Below are 23,137 nucleotides of genomic sequence, written 5' to 3'. Positions count from 1 at the left end.
GCAGGTGAATTTGTGGCAGATATGGAAGGATCCCTTGGGGCCTTGGAGAGACGTAAGGGAGGAGGTGTGGGCGCAAGTTTTGCATTTCCTGCGGTTGCAGGGGAAGGTGCCGGGAGTGGAGGTTGGGTTGGTGGGGCGGTGTGGACCTGACGAGGGAGTCACGGAGAGAGTGGTCTTTGCGGAACGCTGATAGGGGAGGGGAGGGAAATATATCCCTGGTGGTCGGGTCCGTTTGGAGTTGGCGGAAATGACGGCGGATGATACACTGTATACGGAGGTTGGTGGGGTGGTAGGTGAGAACCAGTGGGGTTCTGTCTTGGTGGCGGTTGGAGGGGCGGGGCTCAAGGGCGGAGGAGCGGGAAGTGGAGGAGATGCGGTGGAGGGCATCGTCGATCACGTCTGGGGGGAATCTGCGGACCTTGAAGAAGGAGGCCATCTGGGCTGTACGGTATTGGAACTGGTCCTCCTGGGAGCTGATGCGGCGGAGACGAAGGAATTGAGAATATGGGATGGCGTTTTTACAGGGGACAGGGTGGGAGGAGGTGTAGTCCAGGTAGCTGTGGGAGTCAGTCGGTTTATAGTAGATGTCTGTGTTGAGTCGGTCGCCCGAGATAGAAATGGAAAGGTCTAGGAAGGGAAGGGAGGAGTCTGAGACAGTCCAGGTGAATTTGAGGTCGGGATGGAAGGTGTTGGTAAAGTTGATGAACTGTTCAACCTCCTCGTGGGAGCACGAGGCAGCGCCGACATAGTCATCGATGTAGCGGAGGAAAAGGTGGGGGGGTGGTGCCAGTGTAGTTGCGGAAGATGGACTGTTCCACATATCCTACGAAGAGACAGGCATAGCTGGGGCCCATGCGGGTGCCCATGGCAACTCCTTTAGTTTGGAGGAAGTGGGAGGATTGGAAAGAGAAGTTATTCAGGGTGAGGACCAGTTCAGTCAGTCGAAGGAGGGTGTCAGTGGAAGGGTACTGGTTGGTGCGGCGGGAAAGGAATGCCTCTTGTTTAAAAATGACATACCAAATTAGTTCAGTCTCTTTATTAAGACTCTGCTGACACTTACACTTTTGTGTAAATTGGTGACTTAGAAAATAACATTGGTCTTATTTCAATGTTAATGAATTAACTATCCTAGTATAAAGAAAGGATTTCTTCAAATGCAAGTTTAATAGATGGACCTAAAGTATAAATATTATTGCTCAGTGTAATGTTTTAACAAGCTTACTCTGTTCCTCCTAGATGAAATGAATTTGCCCGCTGACATTCCAAGTTATCTGTCATCCCAAGGAACGCTGTCTGAGCCTCAGGAAGGCTACAGCAACTCTGAGGCTGGAAGCCACCAACAGCTGATGGCCTCCACTGCCCATGGCTACATACATAAAGGAACTGATGGTGAGTAAAGTTGGCTGTTCTGATTTGTGCCCTAGCTTGTTGGGATGGTGATTTGACTTCAGTGCCACAGCGTTCTGGTTATAGTTGATGGATTCAAACAGGAAGAAAGGTAAAAATGGAGTTAGACATACAAGGGTACCTTCTTCACCCAGAGCTTAATAAAGTTGTGGAATAAATTACCAGTGTGGGATTTTGAAGCAGGCTGGTTCAACATATTCAGTGATATCTTCCTTCCCACTTGGGAACTTCCCCAGGTGAATGGATTTCTATTGTTCCAGTATTCTTTATGATGTACTAACATAGCCTTTCAAACTTGTTGTTTTTTCCAAATAGGTATTTGCTATGTGGATACTGGGAGTGAGACGGATGCTGATTTGCTGACCACTCCCCTTGGTACAAACCTGCATGGGAGAATGGGATGTTTCTATGCAGGGCGAAGCAGCTTCCACCCGAGTGAGCCTCGTGAAGGACTGGCACAGCAGACCAACCCAGGTGTGTATTACAGCTGCTGTTCACGTTTGGGGGAACCAGGTAATATACATTTGGACTGTGTAAACTGCAGCACAATAAAACCTAAATCAGCAGCCCAGGAAAATGAGTCTGTTTCAAAGACTTGCATAATGTTTTACTTCACTATCGGTTTGGCTAATTTATTTTAAACGTACTGGTTCAAGTATTAATCAAGGACTTAAAGTCAAGAGACCTTGTGTACAAAATAACAGTTGCTTTTGCCACTGCAGCAACTCTAAATGTAGTTCTAGGTGGTTATTAAGATTAAATTGTAGATATTTCATATTTACTAAGAATCCAAGAAAAACTGCCAACCAGAGAATCGGCGCTTAAATTATTTACCTTTAACCTCTAAATCTGTGTTTTCAGGTGGTACTTCTGGGCCAGTAGTGATCTGCTCAGACTGTTACGACAATGCAAACATATACTCAAGGAACCGAGAGTACTGCCCATACACATTCCTTGGAGAGGAAGATCCCCTGGAACATTCTCTGACCAATATTATGGGTCAGCTTCCAAAGGACAGCTTCACAGTACATGCTCAGCATGAAGGTATAGCCATAGACAGTCTGATGACAGAGGCCAACATGTCCATTTATTTAACAAATCACAACAGGAAAAGCAATCCAGCAAGTGCACAGCAGCACCAGAAGGGTAAGTTATTTGTTTCATTTATGAAACCTTGAGTCTCTCCAGCAATAGCCAACTTTGAGGCAGAATGACAAAAAAATCTACAGCCCACATCTTACAACGAACATAGTTTAGAGAATGCCACTGCTATTTGTTTGAATTGAGTTTGAATATTGACAGATGGGGACATTGAGCTATACGGTTGTAATGTCTGTCTTAGTTTGAATGATCTAAAATGGAGCATAGATTGCTATCTGGTCATCTTCATTCTCTAGCTTTAAGAGTTTGGACAGGCCAGATATCCTGGATGGAAATGATACCGGGTAAACTGGAGCAGTGGGCTAGCGTGGAGTAAATGATACCGGGTAAACTGAGCAGTGGGCTAGCGTGGAGTAAATGATACCGGGTAAACTGAGCAGTGGGCTAGCGTGGAGTAAATGATACTGGGTAAACTGAGCAGTGGACTGGTATATCTTCAGGTCCAGTTGGGCTTCATCCTTGTGTCACAAGATTGTTTACTGATGAAATAGTAGATTTACTGATAATTTTCCCAAATTCACTTGATTTAGTAAAAATTCCAAGTGACTGGACAACAGCAAATTCAAGAAGAGAGGAAGGTAGAAACTAAAGAGAAGTTAGCTGGACACCTGTCACAGGGGATCGATTGTTCGTGAAATTATTGCTGGATATATAGTAAAGTTCAAGGTAATCAGTAGTCAGCACGGTTACCTTAAAGGGAAAAGAGTATTATGAGCAGTGAAAACATTAGTTCGATGCTAGAGTACATTTAATAAAGTGCCATGTTAAATGTTATTTCAGAAATGAAAGCTCATGGTGTATGCTGTAACATTAACATACATAAATTGGTAGACAAAAACAGAATACAGCCTCCAAGCTCTATTGTGGTTCCATTCTGGAGTCCATTCACATGTTAAATTGTACTTAATCACAATACAATGCAGGATAATATAAAGTAATAATTTATACGTCCATAAAACATTTGTAATGTCGAATCTTTAAAATTGCGCCCGTGTACAGCATCACATTCATAAGTTGAACATTTGTAAATCGGAGAGCCCTTGTTTGCATATGTGGATCTTTGTCTAATTGTTCATAGGTTGTTTGAAAGAAAGGAATCTTATCAGGGGTCTCTGTTCAACATTGATTTAAATGAGGAAAGCAAAGGTGTGGTAGCTAAATATGCAGATGCGATCAAGATACGTAGAAACGTACATTGTGAAAAAGACAAGAATTTGTAGACTGACATAGATTAAATGAGTAGACAGAAAGCTGGCTGATGGAGAAGAATGTGCGAAAATATGAAATTGGTCCACTTGGCAGGGATGATGATAAAAACATGTATTTACATGGCGAATAATTGTAAGATTCAAACATACAAGGTTTTGATGTCACAAAACATTCATGTGCATATACAGTATATAAAGGACAGTAACCCATTACCCTTCTCAGTTATTAGTAGAAGAAGGAAATCAGCATAAAAGATGTTATACTTTAGTTATAGTGGACATTGGTGAGACTGCATACAATCATACAGCACAGAAACAGACCTTCAGTCCAACCAGTCCATGTCAAACATACAAGTAAAAAGTGAGGTCTGCAGATGCTGGAGATCAGCTGAAAATGTGTTGCTGGTTAAAGCACAGCAGGTCAGGCAGCACCCAAGGAACAGGAAATTCGACGTTTCGGGCAAAAGCCCTTCATCAGGAATGAGGAGAGTGTGCCAGGCAGGCTAAGATAAAAGGTAGGAAGGAGGGACTTGGGGGCGGGGCGATGGAGATGTGATAGGTGGAAGGAGGTCAAGGTGAGGGTGATAGGCCGGAGTGGGGTGGGGGCGGAGAGGTCAGGAAGAAGATTGCAGGTTAGGAGGGCGGTGCTGAGTTGAGGGAACCGACTGAGACAAGGTGGGGGGAGGGGAAATGAGGAAACTGGAGAAATCTGAATTCATCCCTTGTGGTTGGAGGGTTCCCTGGCGGAAGATGAGGCGCTCTTCCTCCAACCGTCGTGTTATGTTCTGCCGATGGAGGAGTCCAAGGACCTGCATGTCCTCGGTGGAGTGGGAGGGAGAGTTAAAGTGTGAGCCACGGGGTGGTTGGGTTGGTTGGTCCGGGCGTCCCAGAGGTGTTCTCTGAAGCGTTCCGCAAGTAGGTGGCCCGTCTCCCCAATATAGAGGAGGCCACATCGGGTGCAGCGGATGCAATAGATGATGTGTGTGGAGGTACAGGTGACCTTGTGGCGGATATGGAAGGATCCCTTGGGGCCTTGGAGAGAAGTAAGGGAGGAGGTGTGGGCGCAAGTTTTACATTTCCTGCGGTTGCAGGGGAAGGTGCCGGAAATGGAGGTTGGGTTGGTGAGGGGTGTGGACCTGACGAGGGAGTCACGGAGAGAGTGGTCTTTGCGGAATGCTGATAGGGGAGGGGAGGGAAATATATCCCTGATAGTGGGGTCCGTTTGGAGGTGGCGGAAATGACGGCAGATGATACACTGTATACGGAGGTTGGTGGGGTGGTAGGTGAGAACCAGTGGGGTTCTGTCTTGGTGGCGGTTGGAGGAGCGGGGCTCAAGGGCGGAGGGAAGTGGAGGAGATGCGGTGGAGGGCATCATCGATCACGTCTGGGGGGAATCTGCGGTCCTTGAAGAAGCAGGCCATCTGGGCTGTACGGTATTAGAACTGGTCCTCCTGGGAGCAGATGCGGCGGAGACGAAGGAATTGGGAATATGGGATGGAGTTTTTACAGGGGGCAGGGTGGGAGGAGGTGTAGTCCAGGTAGCTGTGGGAGTCAGTCGGTTTATAGTAGATGTCTGTGTTGAGTCGGTCGCCCGAGATAGAAATGGAAAGGTCTAGGAAGGGGAGGGAGGAGTCTGAGACAGTCCAGGTGAATTTGAGGTCGGGATGGAAGGTGTTGGTAAAGATGCTGGTCCTCACCCTGAATAACTTCTCTTTTCAATCCTCCCACTTCCTCCAAACTAAAGAAGTTGCCATGGGCACCCGCATGGGCCCCAGCTATGCCTGTCTCTTCATAGGATATGTGGAACAGTCCATCTTCCGCAACTACACTGGCACCACCCCCCCACCTTTTCCTCCGCTACATCGATGACTATATCGGCGCTGCCTCGTGCTCCCACGAGGAGGTTGAACAGTTCATCAACTTTACCAACACCTTCTATCCCGACCTCAAATTCACCTGGACTGTCTCCAGGGACGCTCCAGCCTCTCCCTATAGCTCAAATCCTCCACCCCTGCCAACATCCTTGTAAATCTTTTCTGAACCCCTTCTCGATTCACAATATCCTTCCGATAGGAAGGAGACCAGAATTGTACAGTTTTCCAACAGTGGCCTAACCAATGTCCTGTACAGCCGCAACATGACCTCCCAACTCCTGTAATCACTACTCTGACCAATAAAGGAAAGTATACCAAACGCCGCCTTCACTATCCTATCTACCTGTGACTCCACTTTCAAGGAGCTATGATCCTGCACTCCAAGGTCTCTGTTCAGCAACACTCCCTTGGACCTTACCATTAAGTGTATAAGTCCTGCTAAGATTTGCTTTCGCAAAATGCAGTACCTCATGTTTACTTAAATTAAACTCCATCTGCTGCTACTTAACCCATTGATCCATCTGATCACGATCCCGTTGTAACCTGAGGTAACCTTCTTCGCTGTCCACCACACCTCTAATTTTGGTGTCATCCGCAAACTTACTAACTGTACCTCTTATGTTCGCATCCAAATCGTGTCCTGTACACCTCAACATGACTTCCCAACGTCTCTAACCAAAAGACTGAGCAAGTGGGATACTGTGCAGTTTTAGTCTCCTTATTTAAGGAAAGATCCAAATGCATTGGAAGCAGATGAAGAGAACCTCAGAAGAGGTTTTTTTAAACTAATACCTGGAATGTTTATGGTGGTATATGAGGATAGGACAGATTGATCTGGTTTTCACTGATGTTTAGAAGAAGGAGTGGCTTAATTGGTGTGTATAAAATTCTAAATGGCCTTGACAAGGTGGAAATGGAAAGAATGTTTCCTTTTGAGGGTCAGTCCAGATATAGTGAATGCAGTTTTAAAATTGTGTCATCCTTTTAGGGCAGACATGAGAAATGTTTTAGGGTTGAGAAGTTTGGAACTCTGCCCCAGAAGGCAGTGGTGATGAGGTCACTGAACAAATTTAAGACAAGTGGATAAGATTCTCGCTAGGGGATAGGTGGAGATGGGAATGTGGAATTTTCAGTGAGCAGATCAGCTCTGAATTTATTGAGTGACGCAGGCTTGAGAGGCCAAATAGTGTACTTCTCCTATTTCATATATTTGTAGGTTATAAAAAAAATTCTGACAATTACTGAAAATTAGATTAGATTAAGATTCCCTATATTGTGGAAACAGGCCCTTTGGCCCAACAAGTCCACACCGACCCTCTGAAGAATAATCCACCCAGACCCATTTCCCTCTGACTCCTGCATCTAACGCCATGGGCAATTTAGCATGGCCAATTCACCTAACCTGCACATCTTTGGACTGTGGGAGGAAACCGGAGCACCTGGAGGAAACCCACACAAGCACAGGGAGAATGTGCAAACTCCACACAGACAGTCACCTGAGGCTGGAATTGAACCTGAGACCCTGGTGCTGTGAGGCAGCAGTGCTAACCACTGAGTCACCATGCCGCCCATATATAGCATGAAAATGTTAGGAATTCAGTGTCTCAAAAAGAAGTGGATTTGTGTTTATGGTAAAAATTCTGACATGAATCTAAAATAACATCATCATTCCTTCACCATAAATCAATCAGCATAAAATGCTTTGACCTTAACATTGGGAAAATAAATTCCTCTGTACCACAACTGCTGCACATTTTCGGGTGCTTTAAGGTTTTTTCCTTATCACTGCGTACTTGTGTAGGTGTGCACCATACCTTTACGAGAGACTGGAAGCTGGAACGGACTCGGAGAGGCACAGAATGTGCTGAAAGAAGTTAAAATGTTTGACTGTGAAACCAGATGAGTTCCCATGATACAAAAACAAATTCAAATTTGGCCAATCAATTTAAATTATGCCCCAGATATGAAAATCCAATTAAATTTGAATTTAGTATTTTGACAACAACAAACCAATGAAATGATCCAATATTTTGAGGGTATAAAACCGGACATTTTGAACAGTTGGGGGAGAACTGTCAAAAACACCAACAAGTATAGACTGCTAGCTGAAGAGCTCTCCCTAAGGTACCTGTTCATATGAAAGATCTGTGAAGCAGAATACTGAAGAAAAGCTGACAGAGAAAAACCTACAGAGGAAAATTGACAAAGCTAACTGGTTTTGAAACCTTTTTTTTGTAAATCTTGAATTAGGGTTTTTTTTAATTGGACCAGTATGGTAGAGTGAGAGGTAAAAGATGGGTTTAAGTGATGGAGTTGTAAATGGTTGTCTAATGTTTTCTTGTGGTTTTCAAGAATAAAGGTATTAATTTTTACTTTAAATTGTGAAATCTGTGATAGTTCATAGCCTCTCAAAATGTAAAAGACTATGGCACGAGGTGAGCTTCTGTATGTGTCGGGTTTAAATTAGCAGAGGGGTTTACCCTGTGTCATAACAAATTATAACACTAATTGCAATTGCTTTGTTATTTTTGATGCTCACTGAAATAGTTCAGTACAGTAAATAGTGTCTACATATTGAGTTTAATCATGCTCTAAGCATTGCTTAGGCTAAATGTGTGCACATATGAGGCTGAAAATTGTCGTGACTCAGTTTTAAGAACTAATGTTGTGTTAGAGTTAATTGTTGCATATTAATTTTCTCATTGTCTGTCTGTCTTTGCCTTTTTCATTAGAATCTTGCCCACAGCCTCCTTGGGGTTCGAATACAGATTCAGGACATTCTCATTATTCACAGCAACCTGTGACTATCCACGAGAATCCCCAGGCTTTTTTGGAAGGTGACAATGAGACAGAGGATGGGGCTGAACCCTCCGTAGCTAAAAGCAGACTGAGCCAGAGAAGCCTTGAGCAGAGCACTGGCAATGAGCGGACTGTAGACATGCAGGCTTATGGTGCCACTACGTAGACCATGTATGTGCTGAATGCACATATACTGTTGGTCCCCTGGGCATCAGAACCTCCATTCACTACCTCAAAGCATTGACACTGAGGCCAGAACTGGCTATGTATGTTTATGATTAGGCTTGACAGCTCCTCATCTTCATTTACAACAATCCTTCGAAGGAAGCAACAAAGAATGGTTCGTTATTGAGTACATTTTTCTGGTGTAAGCCACATTAATATGAGACTTTAGTATTTCAGCCACTATCCTAGGGCAACGATGACAATTGGAATTGTGGAATGCTCCCTGAAATATTGGCAAGCCTCTTGGAATCCCATAATAAAAATTAAAATTGCCTGCAGCATTGGCTATGGAAAATGCTCCCTCCAGCTAAATAATTGGACCCCTTAATTTTCTCTCTGTGTACTCACCAAAAATTCATCTTGTGTTCAGCTCAGTGTCCTCCTCCGTATAAGTCCAGCTTTGGAACGCTAAAATTAGGTTACTGGATATATATTTCATCATTCCAGTGAATGCAGTGTGCCGAATGTTACTGAGATTGTGCTGTCAAAACTGCAGAAAGTACATTTAACTGATTTGAGAGCAGCAAATGGATGAGTAATCATATGTAATTGTTCTCCTGTCTGAACTGACTTCACAAGAACACAATTGTGAGGTTTCCAGCTCCAGTTGGGACTTACCAATTAGCCTTTCGAAAAGAATCTCATCTTTGCCAAGACAGCAGCTCTCCGTTGTAAATGCATCCAAAAGAACATTCTCTCTTCTCTCCCAAGTGTGACAATTATGTCGGCAGTCAGCTGGCAGACACCACACTGAGTTATTAGTTATAATCCAGCTTCAGTGCAACAAATACAGAGCCATTACAGTATCCGGACTGTGCTTATAATGTAGGATATACTGATTGAATTGTGAGTTTTTGCACTGCTGCCAGAAGAAGATTTATAATGATAAATACATTCCTGGTTTTTTTTAAATCATTGGAGTTTTAAAAAGAACTTGCAGTGCTCCAGCCACAGTTAACTCAGTGTGACATGACTCTTGTGTCTCGCCTGCGAGATTTGAGCAGGACCATTTTTGGATTGGCACAGGACTACTGCTTAGAAAAAAGATAGTCTTCGATTGCCTGTCTGTGAGTGTGAGAATTTTAAAATGCCGGATGTTGGTTGGCCAGCTGATGTGTTCATGCTTGAGGTTGTCCTCGGCTGTTCAAGACTTGAACTGGAACCGAAGCAGTGACAACAGCTGCACTTAATGAAATTGAGTGGCAAATGCAGTGAGCCTCTCCTCCACGTGGATTGCCATATAATCTTGGCATGATAATCATAAACATCCATGCTTGGATTTCATTTTGGCTCTACTGGTGATTCCTTGTTGGTTAGCTAGCAGGAGAGAACGTGTTGGTGGGGGCAATGTCAAAGCATTAAACGGTTCCATGTGGCTGATAAACTTTCCTCCCTGGTCACAATGTCCTTGTCTCTATTGGAACCTTTGGTATAAATTGACTGTTGCATTTATAACTTTTATATATATTATATATATATATATATTCTATACATATGCACATGTTAAAATCAAATGTGGAGCCTTACATATTGTAAATAAGTTTCCTTTTTTAAATTATGGATTTGAAAGCTTGTTGTGAGAACTGGTGCACATGATATACATAGCTGGGCCAGCATCTTCACTCCCACAGTCTGCATTATCCTGAGTTAGACCTGGTAGTTGCAACTTTATCTGATAGTTCCAGTTATTGATATCCAAATACTACAGAACAGTGGAACATGATGAACAGTGGAGCTATTCACCACTTCCATGCTCAATTTGAGCCCTGTGCATCTAACAACCTGAATGTTTCATAATTACCTGTGATTATAGAGAGTGCAATCCCATGGTGTTAAAACATCAGAGTGAGATGGCAGCTGGAAACATCCATCTGAATCATCAGCTTCAGAAATTTTTTAATTCACCCATTGAATCAGCACCTGTTAAACTTCCTGCATCTACGTGGACCCACTCTTGATGTAGATGTGATCATATTGAAGTTGTACAGTAGCGCCTGTTGCTAAAACTAAACATTAATGTTTCCATGTAGCTCAGTAGCAACAGTTGCGTCTGCAGTCAGTTTGCTGTGTCAATGAAAGTGAAGTGCTGAAACAGAAACAGAGCATGCTGGAAACTCTGTACTCAACAGGTCAGGTAGTGTGTGAGGTGAGAGAAAAATAAACCAAGTTCATATTTCAGGCCAGTGAACAGTGAAAGCAATTCTGATGGAAGGTCACTGGCCTTGGATATTTAAACTGTAAAATGGAGATGAAGAAACCATGGCTAGACCCTAACTTTGTTTAAGCCTTTCAGGATTTAAACTATTGTTGGTCATTTTGCAGGGTATTAACTAAATAATCAATCCTGACTGAATGTTGCCTTCAGATGAACGTAATTCTAATTATGGTCAAAAAGTCAGTTTCAGCTTAATATTGATGAACACAGCATGTTTCTTGCAGGGGAGACTGAAAAATCACTCTAGATACTGTACCATGCCTACCATCTTGTATAGCATTAGGTCATGCATCAGTCTGCATGTGATGGGCAGTATCCAAGTCTGAACATGTGGGTACGTTCATCTTGTTCTAGTACAGGTCTCCAAATGTTTGGAGATTGAATTCAGTAACACTGTAAACTTGTGTTTTTAAATAGGAGAATTGTACAAAACTTCCCAATTATTGTGGAAATCCAACAGATTGACTAATGTCTGTCAGAGAAGGGAAATTGCCATTCTTGCATCATCGGACCCTACACATCTTTAGCTAACACTGTGGTTGACTCATCATGCTTTATCAGTGTCATCCATGACCATACAATAATCAACCACAAAGCTGGAAAACTACAAACTGCCAGCAGACTATTTTTGATGAGTGATTATGTCTGAAATGACCATTGATGAATTAATTGGGTTTTTGTGACAATCCAACACCTTTATAATCACTTCATAATGTTTTGAAGGAATTTGATTTTATGTTCTCTGAATGTTTATTACAGGCTGCTTTTACTACTCCAGGAACAACTGCACCCATGACCGACCTGTTTGTTCTCTGTCGTACTTGCTTTTGACTGTCCATATCTTAATGTCTTTGCCTTGCTCTTGTGACAAGCTGCCACCTGATAATGTGTTAATTGCAATTTGCTTATTTCTGTTTTCTCTCTACTTTTGAACCACAAGTTGGGGAAATTATGTGATAGAATTTCATTAATAATTCTTCAAAGTTTTGTGGGTTTTTAAACAAGCCAATGGTAATGATTAACAGCATATTTATTTGACCCGATACTGTCAGTGACTGTAGTACACTGATTTATTTCATTGATGTCAGGGTTTGTTTCAGTGATTAATGATTTACTTTGGTGAATTATTACTTAAATATTCCATTCTAAAACATGCATTTGTGATTGTGAACATCTGCTAAGGTGGATTGGCTGGTTAGGAATGGATTTCTGACTTTGTTTAATTCATCCAAATTTTGGAAGTTGACAGACAGGCCATTCAGCCAGTTTGGTCTTTGTTAACGTTTATGTTCCTGATCGGTTTTCCCCGACCCTACTTAATCTAACACAACTAGCATAACCTATTTTGTAACCTTTCTGCTTGTCTAGCTTCCCCTTAAATGTTAACAAATTCCATATTCTAAAATAAAGTATTGCTCTTGAGTAAAGAGGTTTCTACTAAATTCCCCATTAGTTACCATCTTATATTTGTGGGTACTAGGTTTAGATTCTGCTCCACAAATTGAAACAACGTTGTCAAATACTTTAAACAGTTTTAAAGAACTCATCAGATTGTCCCTTAAGTCTTCTCTTCCTCCAGAGAGGAGACCGAGCCTGTTGGCTTATTCCCGATAATTAGAATTTCTTGATTTTATATCCATCCTTGTAATGTAATGTTTTTGAAGTTTAATTTCTTGTAAAATCTACAACATTTCTCTGCTATTGAGATTGACAAAATGTGGAAAAAAGTTTGGTCAGGTGCTGTCACCTGTATTACAGAGGTGGCCCTGTCACTAAAGTCAGTTGGTTTCTGCCATCTAATGTCTTTGAGATGTTAACACTTTAACAGTTGTACTGTCGTTGCTGAGCTTTCCTCTCGTTCTTTCTCAATCTGAGTCTATTCTTGGTGGGTTAAGTATGGTCTGGCCCTGACCACAGATACTGTCTACATTTATTCACTTTCTTGCCCTGTAAATTCCACCAATTTACATAAACCCATGCGCCTCACCCACAAACTGTTACATCGAAATTTCGGCAGGCCTGTCATTCCAGCTCTTCAGTATCAAGATATTCACTCGTGACTAAAGCTCCCTTTCTGACCTTGCCTCTTCTGCCCAACCTCTTGAACTACCTCTCCTAACAGACCTCCTTTGAAACTCCTCATGAATAGGTACTGTGTTGCAAATCCCTCTTCCCAGCTACTGGACTCGGTGTCCCTCGAGAGATAATGTGCTGTGGACCATCTGCAACTGCTGTGTGCGATGTGTGACCAGTGTCTGTCCTGGTGTATATTTGTTGCTCCTCAGTTATCTGTACATTATGTAAAGCATGTGTAAAATAAACTTCCTGTAAAATATCTTGTATTTCTGCATACAGTAAAAAATATGAAAACTGAGCTGTGGGTATTTGGAATGTTTAAAGCGCCTTGTGACATGGTGATCAGACACAATGGGATTAGAAGGTGAGAATTAATTGGCCTAACGCGCACAAGTTATTTGATTTTATGTAAATGAAATTAAATTGTTCTTGTAGTCTTAGATTACCCCTCAGATAAGGTATTTAAAATAACAAAGGTTTGAATGGGTAGATTAAAGAGAAATATTTTTTCCTGGTGGAAATATGGAATAAGAGTGCAAAATCCTAAATTTAGTCATAGTACTTAGGAAAGATTTTTGCGCACAGATATGAGAAATCTGGAATTCCAACAGGCAGTGAATGTTCGGGTTTGGTGAAATTTTCAAGGTGAGGGAATATGGACAAAGTCAGAAGCCACACGACACCAAGTTACAGTCCAACAGGTTTGTTTGGAACCTCAAGCTTTCGGAGCACTGTGCCTTCACCTGACGAAGGCGCTGTGCTCGAAAACTTGTGATTTCAAATAAACCTGTTGGACTATAACCCGGAGAAAGTGAGGGCTGCAGGTGCTGGAGATCAGAGTCGAGAATATGGTGCTGGAAAAGCACAACAGGTCAGGCAGCATCCGAGGAGCAGGGGAGTTGATGTTTCCGGCATAAGCCCAGCCCAGTGTGGTGTGATTTTAAATTTTGCCCACCCCAGCACCTCCACATCGTGGAATATGGAGCAAAGGAGGGAAGCAAAGTTGAGGGGAGGGTTTAGCTGGGGTTTAATTAAATAATTAAGTGGGTGTGAGGCATTAAATGACCTCTTTTTTTTGGTGGGGGTGTAGTGTGATAAGGAGAAGGATGAGAGGTAAATTAGAAACCCAAATGCCTTTTTGCATGCACTACATAACATCCTGCAGCACACAACCCCTGGTTCCCCTCTTTCCCCCCCCCCCCCCCCCCACCCCCACACACACACACACACACACACACACACAATGATAGAAAAGGACCCAGGACTGCTTTAAAATGGGGTTCTTCTGATTTACATTTCACTCCCATTTAATAAAACTATTGGAATTCACAAGGTAACTGATGAGCTCATTGTGCCTGTACAAATGACAGAACCATCCGTTTTGATCCATTTCCATCTTTTTTTCCCCCATAACCTTGTAAATATCCATCCCCCTCAAGTATGTTTTCTCTAGAGTTTGGCTGGTTAAGGAGATCTGATCGAAGTCTTTAATGTATGAGCTAGAAGAGAGCAGGGACATAAACTGTTTGTACTAGTTGGAGATTCTACAACTGGGGCATGGTCTGAGAATTAGAGCCAGACCATTCAGGAGAGATAGTCATAGAGGTGTACAGCATGGAAACAGACCCTCCGGTCCAACCCGTCCATGATATCCCAACTTAATCTAGTTCCACCTGCCAGCACCCGGCCCATATCCCTCCAAACCCTTCCTATTCATATAACCATCCAACTGCCTCTTAAATGTTGCAATTGTACCAGCCTCCACCACATCCTCTGGCAGCTCATTCCATACACGTACCACCCTCTGCGTGAAAAAGTTGCCCATTAGGTCTGTTTTATATCTTTCCCCTCTCACCCTAAACCTATGCCCTCTAGTTCTGGACTCCTCAACACCAGGGAAAAGACTTTGTCTATTTATTCTATTTATGTTCCTCATAATTTTGTAAACTTCTATAAGGTCACCCCTCAGCCTCCAATGCTCCAGGGAAAGCAGGCCCAGCCTGTTCAGCTTCTCCCTGTAGCTCAGATCCTCCAACTCTGGCAACATCCTTGTAAATCTTTTCTGAACCCTTTCAAGTTTCACAACATCTTTCCAATAAGAAGGAGACCAATAGACACAGGAGTAGGCCGTTCTGCCCTTCGAGCCTGCACCGCCATTCAATATGATCATGGCTGATCAATCCTAATTAGTATCCTCTTCCTGCCTTATCTCCATAACCCTTGATTCCACTATCTTTGAGAGCTCTATCCAACTCTTTCTTAAATGAATCCAGAGACTGGGCCTCCACTGCCCTCTGGGGCAGAGCATTCCACACAGCCACCACTCTTTGGGTGAAGAAGTTTCTCCTCAACTCTGTTCTAAATGGTCTACCCCGTATATTTAAGCTGTGTCCTCTGGTTCGGCACTCACCCATCAGCGGAAACATGTTTCCTGCCTCCAGAGTGTCCAATCCTTTCATAATCTTATGTGTCTTAATCAGATCCCCTCTCAGTCTTCTAAACTCAAGGGTATACAAGCCCAGTCGCTTCAGTCTTTCAGTGTAAGGTAATCCCGCCATTCCAGGAATTGACCTCGTGAACCTATGCTGCACTCCCTCACTAGCCAGAATGTCTTTCTCAAATTTGGAGACCAGAACTGAACACAGTACTCCAGGTGTGTTTATCAATATTGTACGCAATATTCCAACAGTGGCCTAACCAATGTCCTGTACAGCCACAACATGACCTCCCAACTCCTGTATTCAATACTCTGACCAATAAAGGAAAGCATACCAATTGCCGCCTTCACTATCCTATCTACCTGCGACTCCACTTTCAAGGATCTATGAACCTGCACTCCAAGGTCTCTTTGTTCAGCAACACTCCCTAGGACCTTACCTGCTAAGATTTGCTTTCCCAAAATGCAGCACCTCTCATTTATCTGAATTAAACTCCATCTGCCACTTCTCAGCCCATTGGCCAATCTGGTCCAGATCCTGTTGTAATCTGAGGTAACCCTCTTCGCTGACCACTACACCTCCAATTTTGGTGACATCTGCAAACTCACTAACTGTACCTCTTATGTTCGCATCCAAATCATTTTTTATAAATGACAAAACGTAGAGGGCCCAGCACCAATCATTGTGGCACTCCACTGGTCACAGGCCTCCAGTCTGAAAAACAACCCTCCTCCACCACCACCCTCTGTCTTCTACCTTTGAGCCAGTTCTGTATCCAAATGGCTAGTTCTCCCTGTATTCCAAGAGATCTAACCTTGCTAATCAGTCTTCCATGGGGAACCTTGTCGAACACCTTACTGAAGTCCATATAGATTACATCTACTGCTCTGCCCTCATCAATCATCTTTGTTACTTCAAAACACTCAATCAAGTTTGTGAGACATGATTTCCCACGTACAAAGCCATGTTGACTATCCCGAATCAGCCCTTGTCTTTCCAAATACATGTACATCCTGTCCCTCAGGATTCCCTCCAACAACTTGGGTGATACAGTGGTTAGCACTGCTGCCTCACAGCGCCAGAGACCCGGGTTCAGTTCCCGCCTCGGGCGTCTGACTGTGTGGAGTTTGCACATTCTCCCCGTGTCTGAGTGGGTTTCCTCTGGGTGTTCCGGTTTCCTCCCACAGTCCAAAGATGTGCAGGTCAGGTGAATTGGCCATGCTAAATTGCTCGTAGTGTTAGGTAAGGGGTAAATGTAGGGGTATGAATGGGTTGCGCTTCGGCGGGTCGGTGTGGACTTGTTGGGCTGAAGGGCCTGTTTCCATACTGTAAGTAACCTAATCAAATCTAATCTAAACTTGCCCACCACCGAGGTCAGGCTCACTGGTCTATAGTTCCCTGGCTTGTCCTTACCACCCTTCATAAACAGTGGCACCACGTTTGCCAATCTCCAGTCTTCTGACATCTCACTTGTGACTATTGATGATACAAATATCTCAGCAAGAGGCCCAGCAATCACTTTTCTAGCTTCCCACAGAGTTCTCGGATACACCTGATCAGGTCCTGGGGATTTATCCACTTTTTGACCGTTTCAAGACATCCAGCACTTCCTCCTCTGTAATCTAGACGTTTTGCAAGATGTCACCATTTGTTTCCCTACAGTCTATATCTTCCATATCCTTTCCACGGTAAATGCTGATGCAAAATATTCATTTAGTATCTCCCCCATTTTCTGCGGCTCCACACAAAGGCCGCCTTGCTGATCTTTGAGGGGACCTATTCTCTCCCTAGTTACCCTTTTGTAAAGACCCTTTGGATTCTCCTTAATTCTATTTGCCAAAGCTAGCTCATGTCCCTGTTTTGCCCTCCTGATTTCCCTTCCTTTATACTCTTCTAAGGATTCAATTGATCTATACCTGACATATGCGTCCTTCGTTTAACCAAACCCTCAATTTCTTTAGTCATCCAGCATTCCCTATACCTACCAGCCTTCCCTTTTACGCTGACTGGAATATACTTTCTCTGGATTCTTGTTATCTCATTTCTGAAGGCTTCCCATTTTCCAGCCGTCCCTTTACCTGCAAATATCTGCCTCCAATCAGCTTTTGAAAGTTATTGCCTAATACCGTTAAAAATTGGCCTTTCTCCAATTTAGAACTTCAACTTTTAGATCTGGCCTATCCTTTTCCATCACTATTTTGAAACTAATAGAATTATGGTCGCTGGCCCCAAAGTGCTCCCCCACTGACACCTGCCCTGCCTTATTTCCCAAGAGTAGGTCAAGTTTTGCACCTTCTCTAGTAGGTACATCCACATACTGAATCAGAAAATTGTCTTGTACACACTTAAGAAATTCCTTTCCAACTAAACCTTTAACACTATGGCAGTACCAGTCGATGTTTGGAAAGTTAAAATCCCCTCCATAACCACCCTATTATTCTTACAGATAGCAGAGATCTCCTTACAGGTTTGTTTCTCAATTTCCCTCTGACTATTAGGGATTCTATAATACAATTCCAATAAAGTGCTCATCCTTTTCTTATTTCTCAGTTCCACCCAAATAACTTCCCTGGATGTATTTCCAGGAATATCCTCCCTCAGCACAGCTGTAATGCTATCCCTTATCAAAAATGCCACTCCCCCTCCTCTCTTGCCTCCCTTTCTATCCTTCCTGTAGCGTTTGTATCCTGGAACATTAAGCTGCCAGTCCTGCCCATCCCTGAGCCATGTTTCTGTAATTGCTATGATATCCCAGTCCCATGTTCCTAACCATGCCCTGAGTTCATCTGCCTTCCCTGTTAGGCCCCTTGCATTGAAATAAATGCAGTTTAATTTATTAGTCCTACCTTGTCCCTGACTGTTTGACTCACTTCTGTTCTCAGCTGTACCCATCTCAGATCGATCTCTTTCCTCACTATCTCCCTGGGTCCCACCAACACCCCCATCCCCCAACCCCCAACCGTACTAGTTTAAATCCTCCCAAGCAGTTGTAGCAAATTTCCCTGCCAGTATATTCGTCCCCTTCAAATTTAGGTGCAATCCATCCTTCTTGTACAGGTCATTTCTACCCCAAAAGAGATTCCAATGATCCAAAAATGTGAATCTTTCTCCCATACACCAGCTCCTCAGCCATACATTCATCTGCTCTATTCTCTTTCCTGCCCTCACTAGCTCGTAGCACTAGGAATAATCCAGATATTACTATCTTTGAGGACCTCCTCTTTAAGTTTCTGCCTAACTCTCTGTAATCTCCCTTCAGAATCTCAACCTTTTCCCTTCCAATCTTGTTGGTTCCAATGTGGACAATGACCTCTTGCTGGCCCCTCTCCCCCGTGAGAACATTCTGCACCCTCTCAGACACCCTTGATCCTAGCACCAGGGAAACAACCCACCATTCTGCTTTTTCTCTGCTGGCCACAGAAACATCTGTCTGTACCTCTGACAACAGGACCCCCTAACACAATTGATCTCTTGGAAGCCGCCGTACCCCTCGTTGCATTAGAGTCAGTCTCAATACCAGAAACCTGGCTGTTCGTGCTACTTTCCCCTGGCAATCCATCACCCCCTACATTTTCCAAAATAGCATACCTGTTTGAAATGGATATATCCACAAAAGACTCCTGCACTAGCTGCCTACCTCTCTTACCCTCCCTGGAGTTAACCCATCTATGTGACTGTATCTGAACTTCCTTCCTATAACTGCCATCCATCACATACTGTTGCTGTTGCAAATTCCTCATCGCATCTATCTGTCTCTCCAACTTATCCACTCGATAACCCTTATCCGCAGTAACCCTTAAACTCTCTTTAAACTCTCATATCTGACAAGAAGTACATATCACTGCAAAGGCCATCTTTGCTCCTTCACAATCTACAGACCCAGAAAATAACACTGTCTTGTTCCTCTACAAACACTGCCCCAGGTTAAATTAATAGCTATGGCTTATATTTTAAGTGTAATCAAGGGACTTACCTCTAAAAACACACATTCAAGAAAGAACCCACTATCCTCACTACTGCAGCCTTTCTTTTGGACAGACTTAAAACAACAACTAACTTATCTGATTCTGTGCTATGAACTTCGCCCAACAGTTCCTCCAAGATTAGTTGTGAATTTCACTGTTTGTTAATTTTCCCGGATGCACTCCGATGTCCAGCGATACACAAATTCAAACAGCAAAGGCAGTAACAGTGCAGGTTCTCTCTCTCTCCCCCTCCCCCCGTACTGTCCTCACCATGTGCTTCCTTTGTCTGTTCTTCTCCCTTTTAAACTGCTGTTGTTTTGACTTTTTTTTTCCAAAGTTCCAAAACAATGCAACAGCATCTAGAACAATAATTGCTGCTCCTGGAATTTGAGGAAATCCCCTCGAACACCTAAAATACCTCAAAAAAAAGGAGCAGCTCTTAACAGCCAGAAATATTTCCCGTCCTCCATCTTGGATTACCCAGAATCTTCTACACACGAAGGTGATCGAGGTTTGAAACTCTTCAATGAGTGGCGACTGATGCTGGATCAGTTGTCAGTTTTAAGTCTGAGAGAGCGAACTTACTGATAAGCAAAGACTTAACAATTTGTATTCGGGCCACATATCACCTGCACTCAGTGAATGGCAGAACAGGGTCAAAGGGCTAAATGGCCAACTCCTGTTCGTTTGTATTTATCTGATAACCTTTTGAGAGTTACTGTTAAATATGTTTTCAGATCCCTCAGGCAGTGTATTCCAAATTATCACTTGTTGCGTGAACTATTTAACTTTCCGCTGGCTATTTGATCAATTAATTTTAGTCGGTTGTTCTCCTGCCACTGGACATTTCCTCCTCAATTCTGAGTACTATTAAATCTCTCCCTTTGTTCTGGCTCCTAAACATATCTGAAGTTGCTCATCTCTGGTGTCATTCTGATAAATGTCTGGGTTTGTTTGTGGGTAGTTTTTGGGTTCAGTGACAGTTGTTTTTAAATCCTTGCTGTCTGCATAACTGAACATGGATACCAGGCAGAAAACAGTCTTGAATCCATAGTATCAACCTGAAAGAGCAAATTGCTCTCAAATACCCTACGTGTTTGTTTTCAAACAACAACTTTAGCTCAGAGCTGGTTATAAAGCAAGATCTTGCATTTGTGTTGCACAACTTCTCGGAACACTTCGCACCTCAAAGAGTCATAGAGATGTACAACCCAGAAACAGACCCTTCGGTCCAACTCGTCCATGCTGACCAGATGTCCTAACTTAATCTAGTCCCATTTGCCAGCACTTGGCCCACGTCCCTCTAAACCCATCCAAATGCGTTTTACAAGTTGCAATTGTACCAGCCTCCACCAGTGCACCTGGTGAAATACATTGGAATAATGACCACCAATCAGATAGTCCTCTGTATCGTTCTGAACTAGGAAGCAGACACTCAGACTAGTAAGAGGTTTGAAATTTAAAAGCTAAGAGCAAAAACATTGTAAACATAAGTATGAATCAGTTTTGTCCAGTAGTTCTCTAAATTGAAACTAAACTTTTAGCAACAACCTGCCATTATATGTCTCTAGGATGACCGCAGGGTAGTGATTAGCAGTGAATGGAAGTTTCCTTTGTTCACACGCTGTCATATGGTAGTGCGGAACTCATACATTGCTGGGAGAAAATATACACTCCGCTACGCTCTCAGTGCATTCCAAATTGCCACCACCCTGTGGGTGGGAAAACATTTCCTCCAATGCCATCCAAATCTTCTGCCTTTCAGCTAACAATTATACCCCCCCTCATTATTGAGCCTTCAACTAAGGTAGGTAACTGCATCCAATCCAACCTGTCCATGCCCTTCATAATCTTATACCTCTCACCCACCCAAGTCTTCTCTACTCTAAAGAAAATAACCCGAACTTATCCAGCCTCTCTTCATCACTGGAATGGGTCATCCCAGACCAACATCCTGGTGAATCTTCTCTGCAGTCACTCCAATGCAATCACATCCTTCCGATAGTGTAGTGACCTGGATTGCACACTGTAACTGAAACAAAGTCCGGTACAGAAAACAAATACTGGAGATCACAACGGGTCAGACAGCGTCCATGGAGAGCAAGAGCAAGCTAACTTTTCAAATCTCGGAATGTTAGCTTACTGTCTGACCCACTGTGACCTCCAGTATTTGTTGTTTTCGGTACATATTCCAGTATCTGAAGTAATTTGTGCCTACAAAAATCCTGTACAGCTCCAGCATAGCTTCCCTGCTCTTATTTATGCTGTGACTGATAAAGGCAAATACTCCACATGCCTCCACTGCCTGCTAACCCGATACCTGCCTTCAGGCATCTGTTGGCAAAGCCCTTCTACACCTTTGAGCTTCCTAGTGTCCTGCCATTCGTGAAGTGCTCGCTTGACTTGTTACTTCCAATGAGCGTTGCCACACAGTTTTCAGGATTAAATTCCATTTGTCAACCAGTTGAAATTTCTACAAACTTTTGCTCATAGCCAAACTTCTACAGTTCCAAGTTTAGGAATAGCTGCTTAGTATTGAATCGTTTCCGTGTTGTATTGGCCAAGGCTGGGGGCACAAACAACTCATTGTTTTGTTGAGGCAGATTGTTGGAGGCTCTCGTGTGGGGTTTCTGGTGCAGATAGGGAGACCGACTCTTACCTCTGGGGAAACCATTGTCAAGGAATTTCTGTTTACTGTTGGAGATCAGTCTCTTGTGATGCTGCTGGAGATAAATACCATCTGGTTTCATTACTTATTGAAGTCACAAAGGTAATCATTTGGTTCTGGGAACCATTTTATAAGATCCCCTGTGTATATTTTAAAGCCAAATTAACTTTTTATTTACAAAATATATGATTGCACGTTCATGATCGTGCATTTCATATTCACAGTTTAGCAGACTGGGTTTGTTTTCACTGCAGTTTAGAAACACGAGTGGTGACATGATTAAAATGTATAAAATCCTGAAGGATCGTGCTAAGAAGGTGAATACAGAAAGGATGTCTCCTCATGTGGGCGAGTCCAGAGCTAGGGGACACTATTTACAAATGAGTGTTCATACGTTTAGCAAAATTATGGAAACACTGAAAGTGTGTTGGTTAAATTCAGACTGATCTCAGGATGGGTAACTGAGTAAATATGTTGTAATTCAGAAAGCACAATAACAAAATCAGGAAGACTGGAGGTCCATCTAGGTTTGGGGGTCCACGGTTACATACAAACAGGAACAAAAAGTCTGATGCAACGTTAAGACTTTGTACTCTAGCCCCTAGCCACAGGGGAGGAGGAACCTTTTCGGAGTGTTGTGTAACTTTGGAACACTTTGCCTCAGAAGGCGATGGAGGCAGGGTCATTTAACATTGTTAGGCGGGAGACAGATTCTCCTTAGGCAGGAGAATTAAAGTCATCAGGGTTTGTTGGGATTGGAAACACGAGCAGATCAGCTATAATCTTATGGAATGCTGACGCAGGTTTGAGGGACCGAATGGTCTCCACTGCTCCTGATTTATATGTGACTACAGCAACTCAGTGGCTGCTCTGGACTTTAATTTGTTCCAGGTTCCCTGGCCCAAAACCCCTTTTTATATTCTTAGATTGTGAAAATATAAACAATCTCAGTTTTTAACTCATTTCATGGGAGTGTTCTACGCTTTTATCACCCTATTTGTGAGTGTTTCTTAAATTCTGTCTGGAATGATTTGGCTCTGATTTTAAGGTTATTATCCACTTGTCCTAGACCATTAACCATCTACATTCCAGGATACAGAG

At 43.1% G+C, this 23,137-nt stretch overlaps 1 protein-coding gene across 1 annotated transcript in view; it reads left to right on the top strand.

Annotated features, from left to right (window-relative positions):
- lrig2 (leucine-rich repeats and immunoglobulin-like domains 2) overlaps positions 1-13,254 on the top strand; it is a 96,524-nt gene extending 83,270 nt beyond the window's left edge. Inside the window, exons 16-19 of the mRNA XM_060845280.1 lie at positions 1,237-1,389; positions 1,723-1,881; positions 2,269-2,553; positions 8,383-13,254. Coding sequence (XP_060701263.1) covers positions 1,237-1,389; positions 1,723-1,881; positions 2,269-2,553; positions 8,383-8,615 — 830 coding nt within the window. The 3' untranslated portion in view covers positions 8,616-13,254. The remainder of the gene's footprint in view (positions 1-1,236; positions 1,390-1,722; positions 1,882-2,268; positions 2,554-8,382) is intronic.
- Positions 13,255-23,137: the final 9,883 nt, after the last annotated feature.

The sequence above is a fragment of the Hemiscyllium ocellatum genome, chromosome 26 (assembly GCF_020745735.1).
Source record: "Hemiscyllium ocellatum isolate sHemOce1 chromosome 26, sHemOce1.pat.X.cur, whole genome shotgun sequence".
In the NCBI taxonomy this organism is placed as follows: domain Eukaryota; kingdom Metazoa; phylum Chordata; class Chondrichthyes; order Orectolobiformes; family Hemiscylliidae; genus Hemiscyllium; species Hemiscyllium ocellatum.
This window is presented reverse-complemented; position numbering and strand designations above follow the sequence as displayed.